Source organism: Rattus norvegicus, chromosome 15 (assembly GCF_036323735.1).
Source record: "Rattus norvegicus strain BN/NHsdMcwi chromosome 15, GRCr8, whole genome shotgun sequence".
Taxonomy (NCBI): Eukaryota; Metazoa; Chordata; class Mammalia; order Rodentia; family Muridae; genus Rattus; species Rattus norvegicus.
Window position 1 is genome coordinate 84918973 of NC_086033.1, and position 24725 is coordinate 84943697.

General features: G+C 38.9%; 1 protein-coding gene across 17 annotated transcripts in view; it reads left to right on the forward strand.

Annotated features, from left to right (window-relative positions):
* Uchl3 (ubiquitin C-terminal hydrolase L3) overlaps nucleotides 1-23123 on the forward strand; it is a 53249-nt gene extending 30126 nt beyond the window's left edge. For 5 of the 17 annotated variants that reach the window (XM_039093599.2, XM_063274579.1, XM_063274582.1 and 2 more), the window contains 3 exons: nucleotides 17878-17953; nucleotides 21920-21978; nucleotides 22898-23121. In XM_039093599.2, the coding sequence (XP_038949527.1) occupies nucleotides 17878-17953; nucleotides 21920-21978; nucleotides 22898-22981 (219 nt within the window). In that variant the 3' untranslated portion in view covers nucleotides 22982-23121. Of the gene's footprint in view, nucleotides 1-785; nucleotides 909-13050; nucleotides 13243-17877; nucleotides 17954-21919 lie in introns of all 17 variants that reach the window. The other 12 variants (XM_063274574.1, XM_063274576.1, XM_063274575.1 and 9 more) reach the window with 6 other exon arrangements.
* The last annotated feature ends 1602 nt before the right edge of the window (nucleotides 23124-24725 follow it).

Below are 24725 nucleotides of genomic sequence, written 5' to 3' on the forward strand. Positions count from 1 at the left end.
TGTTTTAAATTCTGGCAGATATTTTTAGGCTTTTGTGTTTGGGTAGGAGCTTGTGAACTCTCAGTAGACAATAATAGGGAGACAAATCTAAACTCAGGGTCACTTGGGTGTTAAAAGGAGTGGACAGAGGAAGAGGAGCCAGTAGTTAATAGTGTATACGGAAGTTGCTCATACACCCAGATAGCATCATTTGTACACCCAGAACATCATGGGAATGGAGGGGCCAGGGGGAGGCAGTATTGAATGTTGACATTTGTGAACTAAAGGAGAAATCCGTTAGGTTGAGCTGCTGATATTTCATGGTTTGGGTTTTAGAAGTTTTGTTTGTTTTCTTTTCCAGAAGACTGGCTGTGGTCTACTGCCTTAGCTGAATTGTTCCATAGATGTTTTTCACTATATCACCATTATTGTCTGTCAGACACTGGCTAATTCTGAAATTTGGACAGTAGGCCCACTTCACTTAGTTTTGTTTACTTGCTGAAAGATATTGCTTTTGTTTTTAAAACTAAACAACAACCAAAAAAAAAAAACCAAAACAAAACAAGAAACAAAACAAAACAAAAGCCTGGGAGAATGAGATACTAGTCATTAAATTTTCATCGGAGGAGTCTCTTTATCCTTTGATCTTTCACTTGCTACGTCACCATTTTGTATTCTATTCTAGATAGCCACAATAAAAGTGTATATAGGTTGCTGTCCCTTTAACAATGGTACAGAAGTGACTCAGTGTGTGCTGTTTGATCTGTAGGAGCTTTAGGAATTACAGGTATTATCTCCCTTTACAGATGAAGCAGCTGCCGCAAGGCGAGGTTCAGCCTCTGTCCCCAAGGCTTAGCCAGAACTTGAACTCGGGCAGTCTCGCTGCGTGGTCCACTTCTAGTCCTGCCAGCCAAGTGCTGGGATCACAGGTGTGTGCCCCCGTGCCAGGCCACACAACACAGTAGAAAGCTGATAGGCTGGTTGTGTAGCCACTTTATGCTCTGCACTAAAGTGACGATCATCCTGCCTTGGGTGGGAAATGGACTGACTGAGAAAGTAAATTGATGGCCCTTCGGTTGCACTCGAATTTCATCTCTGTAGTGATTTTGTGATTTTTGTCTTTAAAGTGCCATGTTAGAAAATTCACTGAGATTATATTAAACAAAGTTTTGATCAACAAAAGTTTGTTCTACATATGTGCTACCATAGTATATGGCTTCAATGCTAAATGTGTGGTCAAACATCTGAATAGTTACTGCTGTGAGAGGACTGTTATCAGATATAAGCATATTTGCTTAATTTGAAAAGGACTGTAAGTATCCAGTCCTGTCAGAATGCTGGCAGGTGGTTCAAAGATAATATAGTCTGAGCATCTACCAGATCACCTGGCAGAATAGAAGATTCTTTTTAGGCACAGTGACTCCGATAGCATGAACATTTTAATTATTAATGGATAGTCCACAGTGCGACAATGCACAAAAATCTGCAAATCATACATGAAGCTGAGAAAGGAAAACTCCAAGTATGTTTTGCCTTCAAACTCTACTTTAAGTCATTTGCTAAAATAAAAACCCTTGTAAATTATAGTAATTATTACTTTTTTTAGCTTATAAAAAGCATACTCTTTTAAATAAAGATGCTAAAATTGAAAGTATATCAAAAAATACACTTAGTATTAGTTACATATTTCATTCCAGTCTTTTGGAATAAGCTAAACAGCTCTTACTCAACCTTATTAGAAATAAATGTGCATACTTTCAGATGAGTGAATCATAACTTACTCAACCTTATTAGAAATAAATGTGCACACTCTCAGGTGGGTGAATCATAGCTTACTTTCCAGTTCCTTAACCTTGATGATTTGATTTTCAGTTTTTCAACTTAAAAAGAGACTTTATTAAATACCCTTCTTTACCAAATGTTGATTGCAGGTTTTTCCAAAGAGTTTCCTCATAGCTGTGAGTACTGGCTAAAGGGATAGATAGACACGCATAGGGATTTCAACCCGCAGGGTATTGTCTTTCCTTCACTGGGTCAATTAAACAAGCGAATTGAACAGTTCTGTGCTAGAAGCTGTGCATTGTAAACAGGATACGAAATGTTTTTTCTTCAAAGGTCTTTTATTTCAGTCACTAATGGTATTGAGCATAGCCATTGCTAGAATTAAATTCTTAAATCTTCCCCCTTTTAATTGATTTTTTGACAGTTTCATAGTATATTTTGATACCAGTGTTTAAATTCTGTTTGAAAATTTTTCATTGCTGGGCAGAAGTAAATAATGTTTCCTTGCTAATGACTATTCAAAGTTCTTTAGTAAGTCTGTGAAGTGAATTTAAGTCACAAAATAAAATCAAATTTAATGTATAATGAAATATGTAATTTCATATTCACTGAGATTATATTAAGCAAGGTTTTGACCAACAAAAGTTTGTTCTACATATGTGCTATCGTAGTATGTGGCTTCAATGCTAAATGTATGGTGAAACATCTGAATAGTTACTGCTGTGAGAGGACTATTATCAGATATAAGCATATTTACTTAATTTGAAAAGGACTGTAAGTATCCAGTCTGGTTAGTGTTGTTGACGTCTACACACAAGTTTATTTAATCGCTGAGCAAGGTTCTGATTTCAAGTATATAGTCACAGATAGGTATATATAATTAAGGATCTATATATTATACACAGTTGGGTCACAGTATTTCTGGTGTATAGATTATTCCAGGAATACTCAAAAGAAAAACATTTCTTGCATAAAATGTTTATTTAACTTTTATTTATTGTTCATTTTATGTGTCCTTTGAATAGATTGGTTTATCGTTTGCATATAACCTATATATATATATAGCCTCTTGTGTTCTTAAAATCATTTGTAGATTTCTTATTGGCAGGTATTACATGTTAGGAAATTAAAAGAAAAACTATATTTTGTCAGCACACATACATAAAATGTAATAGTATTTGCAGCCTTTGATTAGTTAAATCAACATATTGAGTGTGTCTCTGTGTGAGAGAGACCCTCTTAGAATCTAGTTATTAATTGTGTAGATACAGTTTATGCTTTCGTTGCGAACTGAAGTGAAGATGTTTAAATTTTTAAGATAGCTCATTCATTACCTTTATTTTGTGTGCATCTTCATGCATGTGAGTGAATACCAGGGCATGTGTTTGGAGGTCAGAAGACAACTTTTTGGAGACGATTCTTCCTTCCTTTGGGTCCCAGGACCCTACATCTGTAGGTCATTGGGTTTGGTGGCAAGAGCCTGTGCCCCTTGAGCTGTCTCGCCAGCCTTGAGGTGTAGCAGAAATCATCCCACTCAGCGCAGAGCAGCTACTGCACATGAGGGGAAGCTCATTCGCATTTATAATCCTTTCTTGAGGGCTTTTCTGTCTCCTTCCCTTTGCTGTGAAGGAAAGGGCTGCTAGGAAGAACTCAGTTCTGTGTAGGACTTAAATTTCTGATTAAGATATGTCAGTCCAATTTTGTCAAAAAGTTTGAAATTGTAGAGGCTGGAGAGATGGCTCAGCAGTGAACTGGTTTGGTGCCCAGCACCCATGTCAGATGCTCCTGACTCTTGGCAACTGCAGCTCCAGCTTACGAAACCCTCCCTGGCCTCCTTGAGTATCTGCACCCTGTGTGCACGCCCACACAGACGACAGATACATAATCGAAAGGTCTGGAGGCAATTTCATTTCATCTTGTTTTCAAAATAAGAAACAGCGGGACTTCCTGGCTGGCTCTGTGTGGGCTCTCTCCTTCCACTGTTTCTCCACTGTGGTCCCTGAATGGAGGGAGGCCTTGCCTTTCTCTGACCTCTCTCCCCCTTTTCCAGTGTCCCCCGTTTAGAAATGGGAGTGGTAAGCTGTTCCTTGAAGGGAAACAGCTACACTGACCTCAGAAAATCCGCCCTTCACGTCTGACTGGGTGCTGTTCTCCCATGTGAACCTGCCTTAGCTACAGAAGCAGAAGTGACGTATGGAGACGGTGAGGTCTGAGTGTGCTGTGCTCTAACTGAACAGGTCAGAAGGCATTTTAGGAGAAAAGAACTTTGTACTTGAGAACTTATCTGGGGCTACTCTCAGATTATATGAAAAGAATTTCTGAGGCTTAGTCTAGGTAGCTGGACAACAGTAAGTTCACATTTCATGTAACATCAGAAATTAGGAGCTGAAGTGAGAACACGACTGTCGGCTGGGCGTGGGCGTCTGCCTCATGGTGAAGAGATGGCGCCTGTGGTCCGCGGTGCTGGTTCATGGTTTCTGGCCTGTGCTTGACTTTGCCATCTTTCCCAGTAGAACAGGAGAAGTTTTCATCTTTTGCATGGATCTGACTTTATTTTTCTATTTTAAATTCCAACTTTAAATTTCCTCTCATCCAGTGTATTGTGCGGAATCAAACCTACAATTTGCAGAAATTTGTTTAAAATTAAATTATAGTGCTGATTTTAAGGTCGGAAGCCTTATATGATGAGCATATGTTTCTCCACACATACACATATATGTATCGTTAAAAGAATATATGTTACAATCCCTTTTACGGTATTCAGCATCCCTAAAGAGGCTTTTGTTTCCCTGTCCATGTTTTAAAGACTCACTCAGTGGACATTCTAGTGTTAGAAGAATACCCTGTGAGGCAGACAGACGATGAGTCAGAGGTCAAGAGCAGTCGCTCCTCTTGCAGATGACTGGCAGCTCACAACTATACTGCACAGCTCACAGCCTGTACGTAGTCTCTGAGAAGCAACTGCCTCTTCTGTCCTCTGTGGGCACTGCACTAGTATGACATACATTCACACACATAGAGCACACACATGCAAATAAACATACCAAAAGGAAGTCTTTTATACTCAATTATGGGTGAGCGCATATTTTATTAATGACTCCTAATCATGGTATAAAGAAAGGAGTTCAGTATACTCTGTTTGGTTTATGGTCTTTATTTCCATAATTATCCCTTTTGAGGATCCAATTAGCTTCTCTAAGACTTCTCTGTAAATCAATCAATCAATCAATCTTAAAGCAAATCAGTCAGTGTCGGGGATGTGACACGGTCATAGAGCTTTCCTAGCACCAAAAAGCAAAGCAAATAAGTAAATAAAATAACTAAAATTTTACTCTTTAAAACCATTTCTTTGTTGCTTAATGTATGTGAGTGTTTTGTTTGGCATACGTCTGTGGACCACATGCATGCTTGGTACCAGCAGAGGTCTGAAAAGGGCACTTGAGTGCCCTGGCACTGGAGTTACAGGGCGGTGTGTGCTGTCATGTGGGCTGGCAATCAAGCCCCGATCCTCCCAAGAGCGCAGGTGCTCAGCACACAGGAGACTGAGGCAGGAAGAGTGTGAGGACAGCTCAGGTATGAAGTGAGACCCCATCTCTACCTCCCCTCTACTCCCACCTCCCCCAGATCCCCAGGAAATCTTAACCTAGGCTTAGTCCTTCAGTAATTATGTTGTATCTGTTGTGGACAAGAGTAATTGTTTTAAGTTATCTTTCATGTTCATCATGTTTTGATGTAATTATAAGCAGTGACAGGTTTCAGTGAAAAAAATGCTTTGGCTATAAGCCAAACTATACTTATTTTATTGTAGCATTTTATGATAATTTAGAATTCACTTACCAAGCATTTGGTTTTTAACAGGGAAAATATAGTAGAGAATCTACTTTTAGGCAGGTTCTCTGGCTCTGTTTTAAAGTTCTAGGCAATTTTTTTTGGCCTGGAAAGCAGTTCTAATTGCTTGGTGTTAAATTATCTGAAGAATAATTTTGTCATTTTTTTTAAATAAATAGAGTGTGTGCATATTATTTGTGAAAGGAAATTTTCCCTTTTAGAACCTGAGATTTTCAATTTTATTTACCTTCTTCCTGCAGATAGTTATGCATTTGACAGTCAGAAAGGAAATCAGAATTATGTTTGGGGGGGTACATGATGATAAAGATGCATCTGCGAATCAGTTAAATTATTGACAATGATGTGAAGTAGCTACCTGTGTTATGGGAAATACTGATCTTGGAGCCAGCTCTTATAAACCCAGTTTGGCGATTGATAAGCTCTACTTATATGGTATTGGCCCAGCTAGATACATCATTATTCTTAGATTAACCAGAATTATACTAATTATAGTCATCATCATCATCATTGTCCTCACCCTTTCTGTTTATTTTTTCTGTTGAGTTTAAATAAGAGTCTGAATGCTTGGTTGTTTGTTTGTTAGTGTCTTTAAGGCCATTCTGCTTGAAGAGTAGAATGCTTTCATCTCTGTAGTATCTTTGGATGTCCAGAAGGTGTCTGTTGGGAACTCTGAGGCAGAGGTTTACAGCTCACCTTGTTCTGTTTCTCTCCCCGTAGTGTTTTTGACAAATTGAAAGTGCCTGATAGTACCACTACCTGCCACTTCAGATGACTGTTAGCATTTCCATAGTAAAATGTTTTAATTATGATCTGTATGCGATACTTATAGATATAATATATTGTATAATTAATAGACTGTAGCTAGTTAAAACATGGCACTACACGTACTGAACAATTAAAAATTGCATGACTTTCTATTTTTATTTCATCACAGTAATCTGGAGTCAAACCCAATATCCTTAAAGTGTACAGTATCATTGCATGTTCTGTGTAGAGTGCTGTAGGTAGTCTCATTCCCCCATCAAAATACCAGTGTAGTTTGCCAGTGGGACATAGGGTTCTGTTAATGTCTTGGCAACCGTTGGTGCTTGTTACTAATTTTAATTGATGATTGCTTATATCTTTGGAATCCTTTATGTGAGAGATTATAGATATGAGATATAAGCAAGTATGAACAGAGTGAAAATTTAGTTACTAACTTTAAATATTTACTTATTAGCCAGGCATGGCGGCACATGCTTTTAATCCTAGTTAGTACTCAGGAAGCAGAAGCAAGATCCCTGAGCGCAAGGCCAGCCTGGTCTAAAGAGCAAGTTCCAGGACAGCCAGGGATACATAGAGAAACTCAAAACAAAACAAAAAAGTCACTTACTAAACCTTAAGACTGGCATAGAGGCAACAAGACCTGAATAGTAAGTAGCTTCACTGTCTAGGAGTCATTTAAATATAGGTTGAGCATCCCTAATCCAAGTTCACACTCTAAATGGCATGCTAACTTGTTTTTTTTTCTTTTTGTTTTTTTTTGTTTTGTTTTTGTTTTGTTTTGTTTTGTTTTTTGTTTTTTTTTTTTAATTCCACAGTGCTTGAAATCTGAAATACTTTGATAAGGGCCACTTGAACTGCTGTGACATTATGGGGAACAAGACAGTATAATAATACATCATCCACATTTAAATACTGTAGAATGCTAGCCACACATACAAATGTAGAATTCTTATGTTTGAAATATACTTAGCCAAGATAAGGACTTTGTTTTCCCCGTTCTTTCCTCTGTTACATACACTTACACTGAAAAGCATGTACAGAAAGAGAGCTAGAATTACACATAAATAATATGGCAATATTTGAGGAAAAATGCTATCTTCATGTTTAGAAATAATCAAACTTTTCATCGTATGGGATTGCTGTGGGAATCTGTAGCCTTAGTATCATTGAATGTCTAGTATGCAATATTGACTATTAGCTGTGGTTATTGTTGCCTGATCACGATATAGAGAGGTTTCTATAAATATTTGTTGGAAATCACTTAGTGTTGTAGAAAACTAACAACACTCTGAAAACACCTTGGTGTCTTCCCAGTGCATCATCTCTGTCACCGTTTAAAGAGTAGTGTGCTGCACTGAGAAGTGTGGAGATGCAATTATTGAGGTGTATCGGCACCCCAAACATATGACTGATGAGAAAGGAAACACAGAGTACCACTTTTTATTAAACAAGAGAAAAAGAAAGAGGTATAAACATTTGCAGATTTTGAAAGGCAAACTGCTATAGGCTTTCAGGTAACTGTAAAGTCCCTGTGAGCTCTCCGAAGAGCAGAGTTGCACCTACTCTCCACAGAGCTCATTGGATACTCAGGAGTTTGACTGCAGGCAGACAAGGCAGGAAAGGTCTTCATGGGACGGCATAGAGGAGGCAAACAGGACCACTGTGGGAAGGCACTCACCTGGGCTCCTCTCTTCCGGAAAACAAAGCTGAAAGACCCTGAACAAACTCCTTCTGCAGTTTCTCTATGAGAGATCCTTTTCTAATAGATGGAATCCTTGGAAACCCCCTGTGCTTGATAAAGAGGAACTAAGGAACTACGTGTTGGTTTGTTGAACAAGAACAGAGAAAGCCTTTTGTCACCACCATTAGCTTAGGAAGCGTTCTAAGTACTGATGTGACGGCGAATGAGTACATGAAGAAAGACCTCTGGGCACAGGCTTTAGGCAAAAGCTTAGAACTTTCCGCGCAACAGAGCTGACAAAGGAGGGTTCCATTAACCCCCTTCTCTCTCTTTACACACTGGGAATACTGGATCTTAACCTACTCTTACACCAGGAGCAACTGTACCAAAAGCAAAACCAAACAGCTCTACCTCTGCATGGATTAGACTCATTGCTCTACGTTAAGGTTTTGATGGGGCATGCCTAAATGTCAGTACTATTTGTCTTAGATACTATACAAGGTATCTAACTTTTAACCAAAAATAGTAAGAAGAAATATATAAGAAAATATTTTTTAAAAAAAGAAAAAGTAAGAAAATATATTAATATCCTGTCAGGAGACAATCAACAGAATTAAGCCCATATGCAATGCAGACGTTCAAATATCATAGAATTGTAATAATGGCATTAAAGGTTCAAGTAGGCAAGATGGACAGAATGTATCAACACATGGAAATTGTTAGTCGAGTTGAAAAAAATATAAGAAAAAACTAAATGGAGATGCTAGTGTTGAAAGTCACCGGGGGTGAAGAATGCCTGGAACAACTCTTCAGTAGGTAGAAAAAAAAGAAAAAAATTGCATGTAGGTCCTGGAGATAGCTCAGCGGCTTATATAGCACTTGCGACACCACAGAAAAGCTAGCCGTATGTAAATGTCCCAGTATTCATATGGTGAGATGGGAGGCAGACACCTTAGAAACCCGAAGATCATGAACCAGCCAGCCTGGTTTGTGGACAAGAAGACTACAGGAGAGATTGCCGCAAAAAAGGCGAAATATGTGGACCAAGATCAAGGTTTATCTTCATCCTCAGTCTTCCAGATACACAACATGGCACAAGTGTGTCTGAACTCATGCACATGTTTTTTAAAAGGCTTGGTGAACTTTTTGACAAGGCAATGCAAGTTTTTTACACCTACAAAAGAAATAAAAATGTGCTAGACACAAAAAGACAGAAGAGTATCTAGGAGTTGTGAGCAGTCCAATGGCTGATCCATGGAAGTGGGATCCTGGAGGAAGGGAGGCAGAGATGGAGTGGGAAAGAGTAGGCGAGGGAGGCCTTTGGATTTAAACCATTGGAAGACTTGATGGTTAACTGTTTTCAAAAGGAAGTGAAAACAGCAAACCACATCTTGAAGAACCTCAGAGGTACTAAGGCAGAACAAATATTCTTGTCATCAAACACCCTCTCAAATATTAAATGTGTGCTCGTATGGGAACAAAATATGTGTAAAACTGTTCGAGCTACTCAGAAGACCCAGAAGAAGCAGGTGTATCAGATACAGATAAAGAATTATAACAGATTTCTCATCAGAAACTATGCAAGTTAGAACACAAGATACTATTTTGAAATAATGAATTCAGAGAAAAAAGGCATTTTGAATGGAGAAATAAAACCTTTATAATGAACAAAGATGAAGAGAACTTAGTTTATTTTCACTGTAAGATATATAGAGGAATCTTTCTACTCAGAAACATTGTGATAACAGGAAAAAATTTGGACTAATGGAGAAAGTGGGAAGTCCTGAAGGTGAGGCAGGTAAAGGTAAATAAATATTTTTAAAAGATTGATTTTATTCTTGAGTGTATGTATGCATGCATACACGTGAGTGCAGTGCCCACAGAGGCCAAGGCATCAGGTCCCGCCTGGAGCTACGATTTCAGGTGCCTGGGACCTGTGTGATGGATGTGCTGGGAGTCAAACAAGACAACATCTGCTGGAACCATGATAAATTATGAATTCTACAGTAGTGCCTGACCTGTTCCATTTCTGACCCTCCTTAGAGAAGTTGATGGTGCTTCACTCGAGGGAAGTCATGCTGGTGCCAAATTTAATATGGACATCCTATCAGCACAGCACACTGAGGCCCAGAGCTTCTGAACTCAAGTGATCCTCCTGTGTCAACTTCCTTTATGGCGCTACCGATGTGCGCCACTGTGCCCAGCCTCCTACAGACCTTGGAGGAATCAGCTAAATGAGCATGTAGGTTGGAGGTGGATGAAAACATTTTGCTGGTAGAAAAGCTTGGGTGATGTGTGCACTGCTGTAACTGAGGGGTTTCCCTGACTCTCTACTCAGTGGACCTTTGTATTCCTCATACCTGCATCTGTAGATTCAACCAGTCATGGGTCAAGAATGTTCTTTAGAAATATGTGTCACAGGGCTGAAGAGATGACTAAGGTTGAGACTCCTCCAGAGTACCCAAGTTTGGTCCCCAGAACCCACTTCAGGCAACTCAAAACTAAGGTTAACTCCAGTTCCAGAGATTCTGATTCCTCATTGGCCTCCAAAGGTACCCGCACTATTGTGCATGTACACTCACACACAGTGAAGAGGGAAAATATATGTATATTAATTAAAGTGTGCCCGTGCTCAACGTCTATAGGTATATTTGTCATTATTCTCTAAATGACGCAGTATAATAACTTTCCATGTGTTGATACTGCATTTGGGTGTTAAAAGAAATAATTGAGGTGACTTTGAGTATATGGTAAGATGCATGCAAGTTACATAGAAATATTATTATAAGATTTTATATAAGAGATTTGAATATCCACAGATTTTTCCATACCAGAATTTCTGGAGCCTGTCCTTTATGGATATAAAGAGATATTTGTGCTTACATGTGAATATATTAGATACTATACCAATGAATGGGTTTTAGTAACCTCAGGAAGAAAAGCTAGGAGGGCAGACAGTACAAGGGCAAATGATAAAGCATAGGGGGCATCACAGACATAACTGGATATTTCCTTTAATTGTGTTTTTTTGTAACTTTGTACTTTGGAAATTACAAGTTTTACGAAACTGAAGAATAAGACTGTCATCACCTAAAGGCATGCTTATAGTAAGCAACGTAAAGGGATGAGAGAGTGTCTGCCTCCAGGACAATGCTGGTTTGCCTACTGCCTGTTTTAAAACAATGGCTTCCTCCAGCTTGACGTTCTTCTCCAGCCATATACCCCAGTGCATATGCAGTATCCTTCTGGACCTTTTACAATATCCTTGAGTGACTTCACATAACTGTCCATCTTCCTTGTGCTACACGTAATAAAATTACATCTAACAGAAATCTGTCTTCTGCCAGCACCCGTGGAAAGATAGCAATTAACTTTTTAGATTTAAAGATAAGAATCAATCCTAGACCTGGTCTTGAGCATGTTCTACTTGTTCCTATTTGTGTGGGGATTTTTCTTACATGAATTCTTGATCCAGAAACCTCCTCCATTTCATCTCCTGACCTGCCATAATCTTCTCAATGTGTAACTGTCACGATAGTCTGGCCTCCCCAGACTCTGAGAAGGTAGTTTGTCTCCACCCCTCTTCAGTCTCTCTCTCCTTCCATTTCTCTCTTTTTTCCATTGCTTCCCCACTTCACTGGTTTGCCCTTTGTCCTCTTCCATTCGCCCCTCACTTGAGTGAATTCAGACTGACTGTAGCAGCCTGTGCGAGCAAACACTGTTGTATTCCTTTGTGTATTTCTGATGGGTGATTAATGTGAATGCTGACATGCTGCTGAACATTTCTTAAACCCTCATGGTGGAAATGCCAATTTTGTTTTTGGTTAGTGTGTTATTTACATACACCAAGAGTAACAACAAAGGCTTTTAAGAGTCAGAAGAGTTTCAGGCTAAAGTCACTTCCTTAATGTCATGGCTGGTGAAATGTATTATCACCAAAGAGCTGGTAACTCTTATTCTCTGTACTTACAGAGATGGTGGCTTTGTCAGGCTAGAAATAAATCGTATATATGGATGCTACCTGTTGAATGTGATGATTATAAGAGGACCTGGAACAACAGCATTTGGAAAATTGTCCCCCAGTATCCATCTTAAGAAAATTATCCATGGGTTCACTATAACCCAGTGTAAATAAAAACTGACAAGAGAAACATTCTCTTGGCCACATAGGCTCTGTGATGGTAATAAGACCACTGAGCTCTAGAATCTCTTCTCTTGGGTGCAGCTCCAGTCCGCCAACATGCTGGTAGCATGACCTTGGTTCTGTCATGTGGCTCATCTGTGCTCTGCTTCCTCTGATTGCAAGCTGTATGCATAGTTGTAATGATCTTCCCTAGGAGGTTAAATGAATGGATAGATGTAAAGTACTCAAAGAATACCTCAAATAAGTGGTACACATTCTATTTAATGTTACTATTTACTCAAAAGGCGGACAGCAGACTATGATGCCTTCCTTATAACTTGTCAGCTGATGACAAGGGCAGTTGATTCGGGTCATAATCTCCAGAGAGATTAGCTTTACTCTTGTTTATAATTGTAAGGGTTTACTCCTCTCTTATTAGAGTTTATACTCTAAATGATTGTTTTCACCAGTGCCTATTATGATATGTTTTTTTTTCATTTTTTCCTCTATGTTGTCTTGTCTGTTGTGTAATTTTTGTGTGTTACATTTTAAAAACCAGATATATATAAATATATAGTGATACTATTTTAGTGGCTTTTAAATCTTTAATTTCATGAGTCTGTGCAATGAAAATGAGGATATGTAAAATTTCAGATGAACCCTTAAAAGTTATGGGATATAACCTTGTGCTTGGTTATAAATTCCCATTTTACCCATTATAGCCAACATTCATATGTGATCTTTTACTAGAATAAAATTATTGACAGTACTCAACCATATGAATACAAGTATGACCATACGTTGCTTTTAAAGATACACGCTCACCCAGTAACGTGGTCTAAGTAAAATATTCTCTCTTTTAATTATGTAGTCCTCCTCGCCATCCTCATCACAGCCTCATTCTAGCCACTGCAGAACGAAGGCCTCATCATTGTGTCACCATGCATCCCTGCCCTGGGTCAAACGTAACCATGTAGGCCCTGCAAAGGCTACCAGTCCATCTCTCCGTCTGCGTCGCTGGCGACCCTTCTTACGCCTGCCATCTTTGGGTCTCCATGCTGTTGTAAGTGTAGTCAACCTTCCATCTCCTCTCCCAGTGACAAGGGCAGTCTCTTGTTTGTGTGTTTGCTTTTCCTTAAACGTCTTCAGTCTTTACGGTGCTTTTCTCTTGGTTCACTCAACCATTTAGCTTTCTCTACTCCAATAAATTGCAAGCATACCTCCATGCTCTGCAGTCTGGCTTGACCTTTGCCTGCCCCTTGGTGGATATCCATCTCTGCACTCCATAGTCTGTGAATGTAAGGGTCCCTGCCTATTGTTGAGTACTAACTGGCATTTGTGATAACACTAAGTTTCTGGGAATTGGGAACGTGAGTGCGTGTTTCTTTACCCATCACCGTTCTGATCTCACCTAGATAACTTAGGTCAGCAAATGCTAGGTCCTCCGAGTCCTTTGCCATCTGTGCCTTCATTGTTATGTTTCATGTTTCTGAGCATGACTAGTCTCTTGCCATGCTCTGGATTGCTTCACTTAGTCTGTCCTCCGTCTAAACCCTTAATGTGTAGTGTGTTGCATCTAAGCTATTTTATTCCTTGATGGGGCTCAGGTATTGGGCTTAATCTTGATCCGATCTTTCCTGCCAGCTCAGTGTCTAAAGATCTTTTCCAATTAGGAGGCAGAACTTTGTTCCTTGTGTGCTGTTCTAGGTGTCCAACAAGTTTTATTTTTTCTCTTGTAAGCTAAAGTTGTCAGTCAACTATTATAATATGCATATATATTGCCGTAAATATCAAAGTTAATAGAATTCCAATAGTTCTCCCACATTAAAATAAATAGCAGAATTAAGCAGCCAAGCTCTTATCTTCTGACGTTTTAAGCTCCTGAAGGCAATGGGTGTGCTTTGATAGAGCCCCTCTAAACACGCAGTATCTGAATGCTTCAGTGTATACCGTACATCCACAGATACTTGCTGTCTCTATAAATTGTTTTGGCATTTGAAGCAAGAGGAGTTTAATTATGCATACATTTTAACATTTACAAGCAGTGAAATGTCCCTTTCTTCACCTCATTTACCTTTTGAAGCTGCCTTCAAACTATCACGACAACCGTTTCTTCAAGCATTTGCTTCTACCAAATATCAGTATGGTCCTTATATACCTTCCGTTTGTACTGAATGTCAAGAGTGCTTGTTATTACTCTCTCCCTCTCCCCCTCCTCCCCCTCCCTCCTCCTCCCCCTCCCTCCCCCTCCCCCTCCCTCCTCTTCTCCCTCACCCCCTCCTCTTTCTTCCTTCTTTCCCTCCCCCTCCTCTACCTCCCTCCTCTCCCCCTCCCACCTTCCCCCTCTTCTCCCTCCTCTCCCTCTCCTCCCCCTCCCTCCTTCTCTCCCTCTCCTCCCCCTTCTCTCCTCACCAGATTACAACATTGATTTGTCATTTTTATTCATTCATCCATTTGATATTTATGCTTCTCTGCTGTGCTATGTACTGTTTGGCCCAGTGAAAGATACAGGGTGAATTGGAAGGACAAAGTACAATCTAATTTTGTACATTCCGACCAGGGGACAATTCACTTAATTTTTTTTTTTTTTTTTTTTTGGTTCTTTTTTTCGGAGCTGGGGACCAAACCCAGGGCCTTGCGCTTCCTAGGCAAGCGCTCTACCACTGAGCTAAATCCCTAACCCCAATTCACTTAATTTTAAGTATGAAAAATTTCTTCTGCGTTTAAAGATTCTAAACATAAATGAAAATGTCATAAATTTTGCCATTTCTAGTTTTATGTTTTTGTGTATTGTTATTGCTGCATATTGATTCCATTGCTTTGTTGCTTTGCAAACACTCCATAGGGTAGAGCTTAAGGACACGGACTGGAGCTATATTGCATGAGCTGTGGTCCGGGGCCATCATGTGTTAGCCATTCAACATGTTACTTCAGGCCTTTACCACCGTGTCCTTGAGTGTAAGATCATATATAGCCTACCTGACTAGATCTGTGTGATTAATTGGTCAGTACAAACATAGCATTCTGTCAGTGCCTAGTATAGATTAAGTACCCTATAATTAATTATATCTTAAATCTTTTCTGAATGTGAAATTTATATTTCATAGTTAATGAATGCATTGATAATTGATTTATATTACTTTTCAATTCTTTGGCATTAATGAGAAGCCTTCTAAATTGGGGATTTAAAAGATACAAAAATGTAATTGGTAAGGCAGAATTTACCAGTCTATAGCTTCTGTTTTTCATCTTTGCTATGTTGTTTGCTATTTGGACAGGCAGACATGCTGGGACTCACTGCTTGCTTACTTTTGGTTTTCCTGGAATACTTGTTGAGCGGTTGAATGATTGCAGGCTTAAACTCTCAGACTAATGAAGTTAGTCAAAGGATAAAGCTTACCAGAAATAATGAAGTCTTGAAGAAAGTTGACATTTACTTTTTATGAAAAGTTGGAAGGCTTTCATATTGTTTTAGAGGGTTTTTGCTTTTTGTCTTAAGACAGGATCTCACTGTGTAGCTCTGGCCTCATGCTCCTGATCAGCCAACCTTATCCTCTCAAGTGCTGGCATTATAGGCATGTGCCAGCACACCTAGCTCAATGCTGGCATTATAGGCACGTGCTATTATATAGCACACCTGGCTTGATATTTGTATTTTAATTTCCACTTTGAGTTAAAAGGGACATTGGTGAATAATCTTGATATATTAGATTTGATACTTGCTTATATTTGTGACAATATATTAATATAATAAATAAAGCTTATATAAAACTTAACAGTTCATAAATATTTTCACAATGTCATTTAAACCTCAATGGAGTAGGGCTAGAAAAATGGCTTAGTGATTAAGAACACAGGTTGTTCTTTCAAAGGCTCTCAATTCAGTTCCCAGCTCCCACATGGCAGTTCACAACCTTCTGGGGATAGTTGAACCTTCAGTCCAGCCTTAGGGGATCTGACATCCTCTTCTGGCCTCTGTAGACACTGCATGCACTTGGTACACAGATATGCATCAGGAAAAACACCCACACATATGAAAGAAAAATTAAAGTTTAAAAACAAAAAACAAACTAAAAAACCAGATGTAGTAGAACAAAACTATTAGCTTAATACTTAATACTTCAAACAGATAAGAAACCCAAAGCTCCCAGGGACTGGGTGCATATTCAGGTTTCCAACTCCAGTTGAAGTTTCTTAACCTCTAGTGACCTTGCACCTTACTGGGCAATATGAAAACTGGAAAGGGAATTAAGGAAATTAAATCACTGTCACACATGTCAAGTATTTGAAGGACTACTAGATTAAAAAAAGATTGGGCTTTTGTCCAGCACAGTGGAAAACACAAGATATTTTAGTATCTTTAGGAGATAAGACTTTACACAATTATCAAATTAGTGGACTAGATTGTCTTGAAGTTTGATGTCAGTTCCTATCGTGAGATGGTCTGCAGGAAAGAGTTGTACAGGAATGGAATGATGATAAAACTATAATGTTGTCTGTGGAATTCTTTAGTTCTAGATGGAATGGACAAGAGTTAGTTTGCCCTAGCAGTTAAGAAGACTTCCTTTCACTCATATCTCAAGGGAAATAATTTCAAAAGAACAAGATTAAATGAGTCATTATGTCAGTAAATATTTGGAGGCATTCTGGATGCTGTATAATATACAATAGTAATGAGTAAAAAAATAGTGTTTGTTCTGTAACTTTAGTTTCTACATCAAATGCATTTATATTAAACTATTGAAAAATATAAAATTATTTGATGGCGAAAATAACACCTTTTGAGTTACAAGCTATTGTGTTGCCTAAAAAGATACTAGACATCGTGAGACATAATTTGATTTGAGCTACTTCAATTAGCGTTCCATATGTATTAAGCTGTGATTACACTTCCTTTCAACTTACTTAGAGTTGGTAAATAGCTAACACATGTACTATCTGTCATAAAATGCCAGCTGATGTAACTACCTAAGTCGTTCAACTGTCTAAGAAATGTGAGTATTACTTGTGTAAATTGAGTTTGATAAAAGGAAATGCAGGTATAGTTCAAATAGTTTAAATGTAGGTGTAAGTAAAATAGTTTATTAGGAGTTAATGAAAAGGAGGAAGAAATAGAAGTTCCATTTTTTGTATATTAATTTTTTCTTTTCTACAGTTATAATCATCAGACTTTCCTTTCATCTCTTCATTTATGAGCTGTTTGGATCTGAAATGATTGTTTATACTGCATTGTTCAAAGCATGAGATTTTTAAGCTCAGGCAGCAGACAACTTACTCTCTGGTGTCCTAAAATTTAAGTTCAAAAGAGTTGCTAACTTTAAGAGTTCTGACAAATGTTTTAACATTCATAGTTTAAAGTTTTATACTTCATAAATGAGCTCAGTCATACATTTCACTGAACAATGTGCATTGTGCATATGCTGTGCACATGTAGAGCATCTTATGCTGGGCACTGGAATTTCCAAGTTAAGCAAAGTGTTCAGTTTCCAGTGTAGGTGAAACTAAAACATGTCTTCCTTGTTGATGGGAACATGGTGTCACAAACATACACATGGCCACTCTGTGCTCACATCAGTAATTGGCCTTGAATTATATTGGGTAAATGTTGTCTTCTGTCATTTGAAATTGTTTATATACATTGACTTGACTGATTTGTTTAACTACTAATGTGTATAATACATTTTCCCTCCTATTCCAGGCACCAAGTATAGATGAAAAAGTAGATCTTCATTTTATTGCGTTAGTTCATGTAGATGGGCATCTCTATGAATTAGGTAAGAACTGTTTTAATTCCTCCTGGGGAGAGTAATGACCAGGCTCTTGTTGTTGTAAATGGATGTTCTCACTTTGTTTCCCGAAATTGATAGCTCTAAAATTGGGTTGGCAGAATAATTGTTTTCTTTTTTAGTATTTTTTTTTAACTATGAAAAGATGTTTTTGATACTCTAGCAAATTATAATTCAAGAATGTTTATACCTCTTTTGCATTTTGGTAAAGCAGAAAATCAAACAAGAAACATTTATGAATTACTTTGGCAGTGTTTGATAGCCTATTAAATTAGTTGTCGTAGCTGAATGAACGGTCTTTACCTTTAAAATGTGTACGTTCAGGAATGAGTATCTTTTTCAGGCTTTTGTACTGCCCTATGTAATCAGAATCACACTAAACTTAGAAGCAGTTGTTGTTGGGCATATAAACTGACCTGCAGCACCCTTAGAAGGTTGCTGCGTTGTACTGATTATTTCTACAAAGTCTGCATGGAAATAGTTGCAATAGTCACTGAAGACCTCATATGTCTGGTTCATTTCTGAAAGCAGAAGTTTGTCATACACATTCTGCTGACTTCAAGGTAAAGAAGTAGAACGAGGTGGTCAGGCTCTTCCCTGGCCTAAGCTAGGCTCTGGGTTCCTTCCTTGCATGCAAGGATGAAAAACAAAATAAGACAAAAGGAAGGAGGTTTGGAAAAGACCAGAGAGACAGTTTATTTAATATATAATCAGAGACCATAGAGTGATGGTAGCATTGAAAATGAGAGAATTTACAGAGAACACTGATAGACAGGATGTTTAGAAATAGCATATGTCCCCGGCAGTTATATCAGACAGCTCGCAACCTCCTGTCACTCCAGCTCCAGGGCGAGCAGCCTGCCCCATTAGCCTCTAGGCAAATACACAGGCACACACATTAAAATTTTGTAAAAATATGTAAGATTAGAAGCCTATGGAAATTAGAGTTTTAAAGGGAGTGTAAAGACATTCAGAGATGTCAAGCAAGCCACAGTCCTGGAGGTGTTGTAGAGAACAGAGATAGCTGCAAGCTGTAAATATATATGCACAGTTACTGATTCCTTATCACAGACTGGCTCTTACCCCAATGTGACTGACAGTAGCGGTCCTAATAGACGCAAAAGGAGTGTTGAGCAAGCTGAATAATTCAGACTGAACTCATGAATTAAAAATAGAGATTAAGAGGATGCCAATTTTAAGAAAACAACAAATTAAAAATCACTGTATTTATTGGTTCGCGGGATTGCACCTAGGGCCTCATGTACTGTAGGCAAGCAGTCTGACCGCGAGTCCCACCTCCAGCCTGTGTCATCTTGGTTCTAAAGCCATCTGATTGTGGGCAGTAATTCCTACAGGACAGTTGCTTAACAGGCTGGTGGCAGTGCTTAATTATTTACTTGTTACTAAGTTGTGGAGTTAACTCATAAAAAGGACCTAGTTATTTCTGGTTTTCTTTTCTTTGGGGCCTCAGAAAGTTTCTAGTATATGTACAAGGAAGTCCTACAAGTTTAAAAATGAATCATCACTCTTTCTGGACAAATTAGCAGATTGGAGTTCAGTGATGAATTCCAAGTAGACAATAAACAGACTTTAAAAATGTTAAACAATGAATTATTACCTGTTTAAAAGTAAGCTTGAAAAGCTTGTATTTTGGGATAATTTGAGATATTTAAGGAAACTAGAAGAGTCTATAGCGCTTTCATTTACCTTTCTCCTGGGTTTGTCAGATCCTGTTAGTGTTTCTGAAACATTTGAAAGTAAGTCACAGACATGACCCTGTATTGTCCTTAACGGCTCTCTGCGTCATAGAGCTGCCACATGTCAGCAGCATTGATGCAGCATCATGGGGGTCTGGCTCAGAGCATGCTTGGTATGACTGAAGTCAGCCGGGGTCAGCTGTGGAAATTAGGGGGCCCTGGTCTGGAACGTTGTCTTCCTCAATCCCTTTTATTGACTTTTGTGTTAGTGACATTTATCTTTAAGGAGCTAGGACATTCACTTTGAAGTGTCTGCTATTTCATCATGTTTTATGCACGTGGGGCATAAATACTGTGGCACTGATGCTCCGTTCCCTCTGTGCACTGTGTCAGAAGGCCACTTGCCCACTTGTACTGGTTTTGGTGATAGTAACGTTTGTCATTTAGTTTAGTTAGTATTGTTTTGGGAGATCCTTTGAGACTATCTATGTAAAAATGTAAGTTTTCATCAAGTTACTCTCCCCCTTTTTTAGATAGGGTTTAAAACTATATAGCCCAGCAGTCCTTAAACCCACAGAGATGTGCCCGCCTCTACCTCCCAAGTGTTGGGATTAAAGGTGTGTGTCACTGTGCCTGGCCAGTGGTTACCATTCATATAAAAATTGAACCAAGATTGTGTTACAGGCCTGTGCTCCTAGTGACTAGTGAGGCTGAGGAAGGATGATTTTAAGTTCAAGTCTTATCTGGGCTAGGAGGAAACTCAAGGCCATTCTGATCAGTGTTGTGAGTTTCCCCTCGAATTAAAAAGTATAAAGAGAATAGGGCCAGGGCTGAGTGAGAGGAGACTTTTCTAGCATCTCTGGTATACTTGGTTCAGGGCCCAGTACCTCACAACATCAGTAACAAAATCCAACTGAAGGCGGGCTCTCTAGCCTCATGGTAGTCTTTGCTCTAAACTGCTCTTAGAGTGGAATATGTATAGTTTCATTTTGCTATTTTCTTCAACATCTCAAGAACAGTGTTCAATATCTACTCTTAGTAAGGGGGGTTGAAATTCCACATTATGCTAAACTCCTGCACCCAAAGGAAAATTGTTCAGGAGGTTATTGCTTCTTAGAGTTTAATCAGAATATAAATGACAGAGCCCAGGGAAATATGCACATTAATTCTTTACTTAGCTAAGAAGGGGAAGCCTACATAGTTTTGCCTTTACATAAAAACTACAACATAAAACAATGTAACTGTGTGGGGTAGACTATAATGAATATTATCTATTCTTAGAACAGTAGGGCAAAGAGGCTACTGAGGAATGTGCATCCGTCATAAAAGAGTATTTTATTATTGTATTTATTTTATGTTTGTTTTTGAAACAAGATCTCATTGTGTAGGAGGTTATAAGGTTTGGATATGGATCAACTCACTTTGATTAGCATTGACGTCTATCATTGTGCTCATTTTCATAATAGAGAAAAGACTAGCTTACTGAAGATTATTGTTAATTCGCATAAGTATTTTAGTCAGTAAATAGTTCTCTGCTGAATTGTTGCCTTATGGTACTTTCATTGATAGTACACAATTAAACCACAACAGTACGGCTTTTCGTTGATAAAATCAATCATTCTTATGTAAATAAGATCCTCTGATTTAGCTTTAAAAGTGAAAAAGTGTTTATATCTCTAAGAGTAAAAATGGTTGCTGGGTGACTGCAGCTTCTAGTCCCAGCACTTGGGGGGCAGAGGCAGGGGATCTGTGAGTTCAAGACCAGCCTGGTCTCCAGCGTCCAAGGCTAAGTCATGTCTACACAGAGAAAGCTTGTCTCTAAAGCAACACAAAAGTAACAGGAAAGATTTCTTACAAGCCAGTTGGGAGTTCTCTTTTGGAGGGACCTGTACATAAAGCAGGAGACTGACTGGAAGATAAGGTGTGCCCCACCCAGAACACGTGTGGAGATTCGAGGGACCCAGAGAAGGGCAGCCCTGATGCATAGCGGACAGAAGGTGCAGCTGCATAAAGTACTTATTGAATGCAGAAACCTGCTCGGGTTGGTGTTAATCCAGATGTGTAGTTGCTTTAAATGTAAATGGCTACACGTGCCAATTGCCTATATTTGGGGGAAGTGAAAGCCTAGGTCGCATATTTGACAATCCTTATTTTAAGATGTCTTACTTAAACTATGTAACTTTCCTTGATTCACTGTTAAGAGGAAATGGAAGGTAAGAATAAGAAAGAATTTAAACTATGTGTCTATTTTCCACAGATGGACGGAAACCGTTTCCAATTAACCATGGGAAAACTAGTGATGAGACATTGTTAGAGGTAACAGTAAACAACTGGACAATTTTAACCTTTACTCACCTTCTTGTCGTCTTTAAGGGTGACTGTGTGCTTTCTTTCTGTACCTGTTTCTTGGTCCTTGGCCATTTTAGAACATCCCCAAACAAAATTGTGAATTCCTCTTAAAACTATACAAGCCAGAAGCTTTGCTCCTGAGCCCTGTGTGAACAGCTTAAATTTGAAAAAGGCAAAAGACTTGCTCATTATAGGCCATCCTTGTTGAATCTATGATATCATCAGTTGTGACTCGATCCCAGCTTTAGAGATCGATCTTTTTTTTTTTTTTCCTTTTTTTCGGAGCTGGAGACCGAACCCAGGGCCCTGCGGCTTGCTAGGCAAGCGCTCTACCACTGAGCTAAATCCCCAACCCCTTTAGAGATCTTTTAATGGGAACAAATTGTGTGGCTTATTATTGAGGCATTATATAATTTGTAGGTTAAAAGTTGATTTTTAAATTTAGTCTTGAGATGGCCTTGCAATGTAAACACAGACTGACCTGGAAAGTGTCTGTGTGGACCAGCTGGTCTTGAACTTGCAGGGTTCTGCCTTCTGAGCAAATCACAACTACTTGGAGAAATTAGAGAAGAGGAATGGGAAATTACTTGCCTGGCTACACAGAGAGTTTATCTACCTAGGCAGCTTGAAACGGGGAGGATCGGGGCTTGAGTAGAATGCTTGCCAAGACTCTGGATTTGATCCCCAGTCCTGGAAGCAGGCAGAGGAACATGGCGGCAGTCTCTACTCTATTTTATGCTAAGCAAATTACTTTGCCACCTGTTTGTTCTTTGACATTTTTAGTTGTCATTTCATATTGGAAAAAGAAGTCTCTAGAATTAGTGTGAATAAAAAAAGCTACAGAATTTATAACTGAAAACTTACACTTTCCCTTTCCCTTCCATAGGATGCCATAGAAGTCTGCAAGAAGTTCATGGAGCGCGACCCTGATGAGTTAAGATTTAATGCAATTGCTCTCTCAGCAGCATAGCATCTTGACAGAAACACCAAATACTGTATTATTTGCAACAAAAGTTAAATTTCTGATGCCATAACTAACTCAAAATTTTTAATATTTTCATTAACTTGACTAATTAAACTTTATGTGAATAAACTTTGACTTTACCTGTATTTTGTGTTGTTTTTGCTGCAACTTAAAGGTCAATTCTCTGCCTTTTCCCCCTGAGTAGATCTCTTAGTGCAGTGCTAGTGAATGCTCTCTTACTCTTTTGATATTTTAAGAACATCGTGTATTAGAACATGGCTGGTCCAGAATTTCACTCCCAGAGCGAATACACATTACATGCTATCTTTCCTTATCTATGTAGGAAACAGTTGTTGAGCATTTACTTACAGCAAGATGGTAACTCTCCTAGACAAGAGGAGTTAGCAAGCTGTGAACAGTCAGCTGATGCCATGGTCATGGAGTTCGTGTGATCAGAGATAGGTAACAAGCACACAGAGAACACACAAAGCAGTGGTGGGGGCTAGACAATTAAAGTAGGGTTGTGCTGGACAGTCACTGAATGGTCTTTAGATGTCCTTGATAAAGAGGGCTTCTGTGAATAGCTGACCAAAGCTGAGACCTGAGTGTTAGATAATTGTAAAGTGGGAAGGAGCAGGCAATAGTTTTTTACAGCAACTCAAGTTCTATGTCCTGCTAGAAGGATCAGATGACCTTCACACAGAAAGCAAGAGATTTAGCAGGAAGCGGGTCAGAGAAGGAAGACTGCTATGAAGAGGACATTTGGACATACGGCCAGTGTGATGTTAAGTAGAAGAGTGAGGACTTAGAACTTTGGAAAATTGGACAACCATGAATGAATATGTAGGACAGAGGGGCTTCAGAATATAGACAAAAGGACTTATAAGAAGCCCACAGTGGCAGTTCAGTGAGTGGATGGTGTGCTTTGAGGAAGGAAGTTTTTAAAGACAATTATAAGACTCTAAAAAAGCAAAAGAACACCTATAGGGTTGGATTAAGACCCAGGGTTACAGAAGTGGAATGTTTTAGGTATTTGTGGGGGAGGGCCACTTGGCTGTGTACATTTCTCAAAGCTCACTGACTTTCACACTTAAAGTCTGTATTTCTCAGTATGCACATTTCTTCTCAAATGCAAGGCAACAAAAGCAGGTTAGGGTTGGACTGAAAGGGGTTGGGGATTTAGCTCAGTGGTAGAACGCTTGCCTAGGAAGCGCAAGGCCCTGGGTTCGGTCCCCAGCTCCGAAAAAAAGAACCAAAAAAAAAAAAAAAAGAAAGGGTTGGACTGAAGAAAATAGGAAAAAGCCAAAAGTCCTAAATGAAATTCTGGACCAGCCATGGGTTATAGTTTATGGATGATCCACAGAGTGACTGTGGATTCCTGAGGCATTTATATGACAGAAATGTCTTTCAGCAAGTGTCATGGCAGTATGGTATAGAATGAACAGTATATTTATTACTAATGTCTAGTTGTATCAGCATCTCAAAACTTAGAAGTGATGTTTCTGACTCTGTCCCACAACCTGCATTTTAAACTAGGTCCAAGTGACTCATGAATGTTTGGGGAATCCCTAGGTTGGAAAACACAAGGTATAATCAGGGCCACAATAGAGGGTGGTTTGCTATTTCCACTCGTGTTAAACTGTAACTTTAAGTTTTCAGTGAAAAACTCATCTGTTTGAGGATCTATTTGCTTTCTTTTTTTAAGTTCCTGTTTGGTTATGTGCCATTTGGCATAAGTGACTCATTTTGG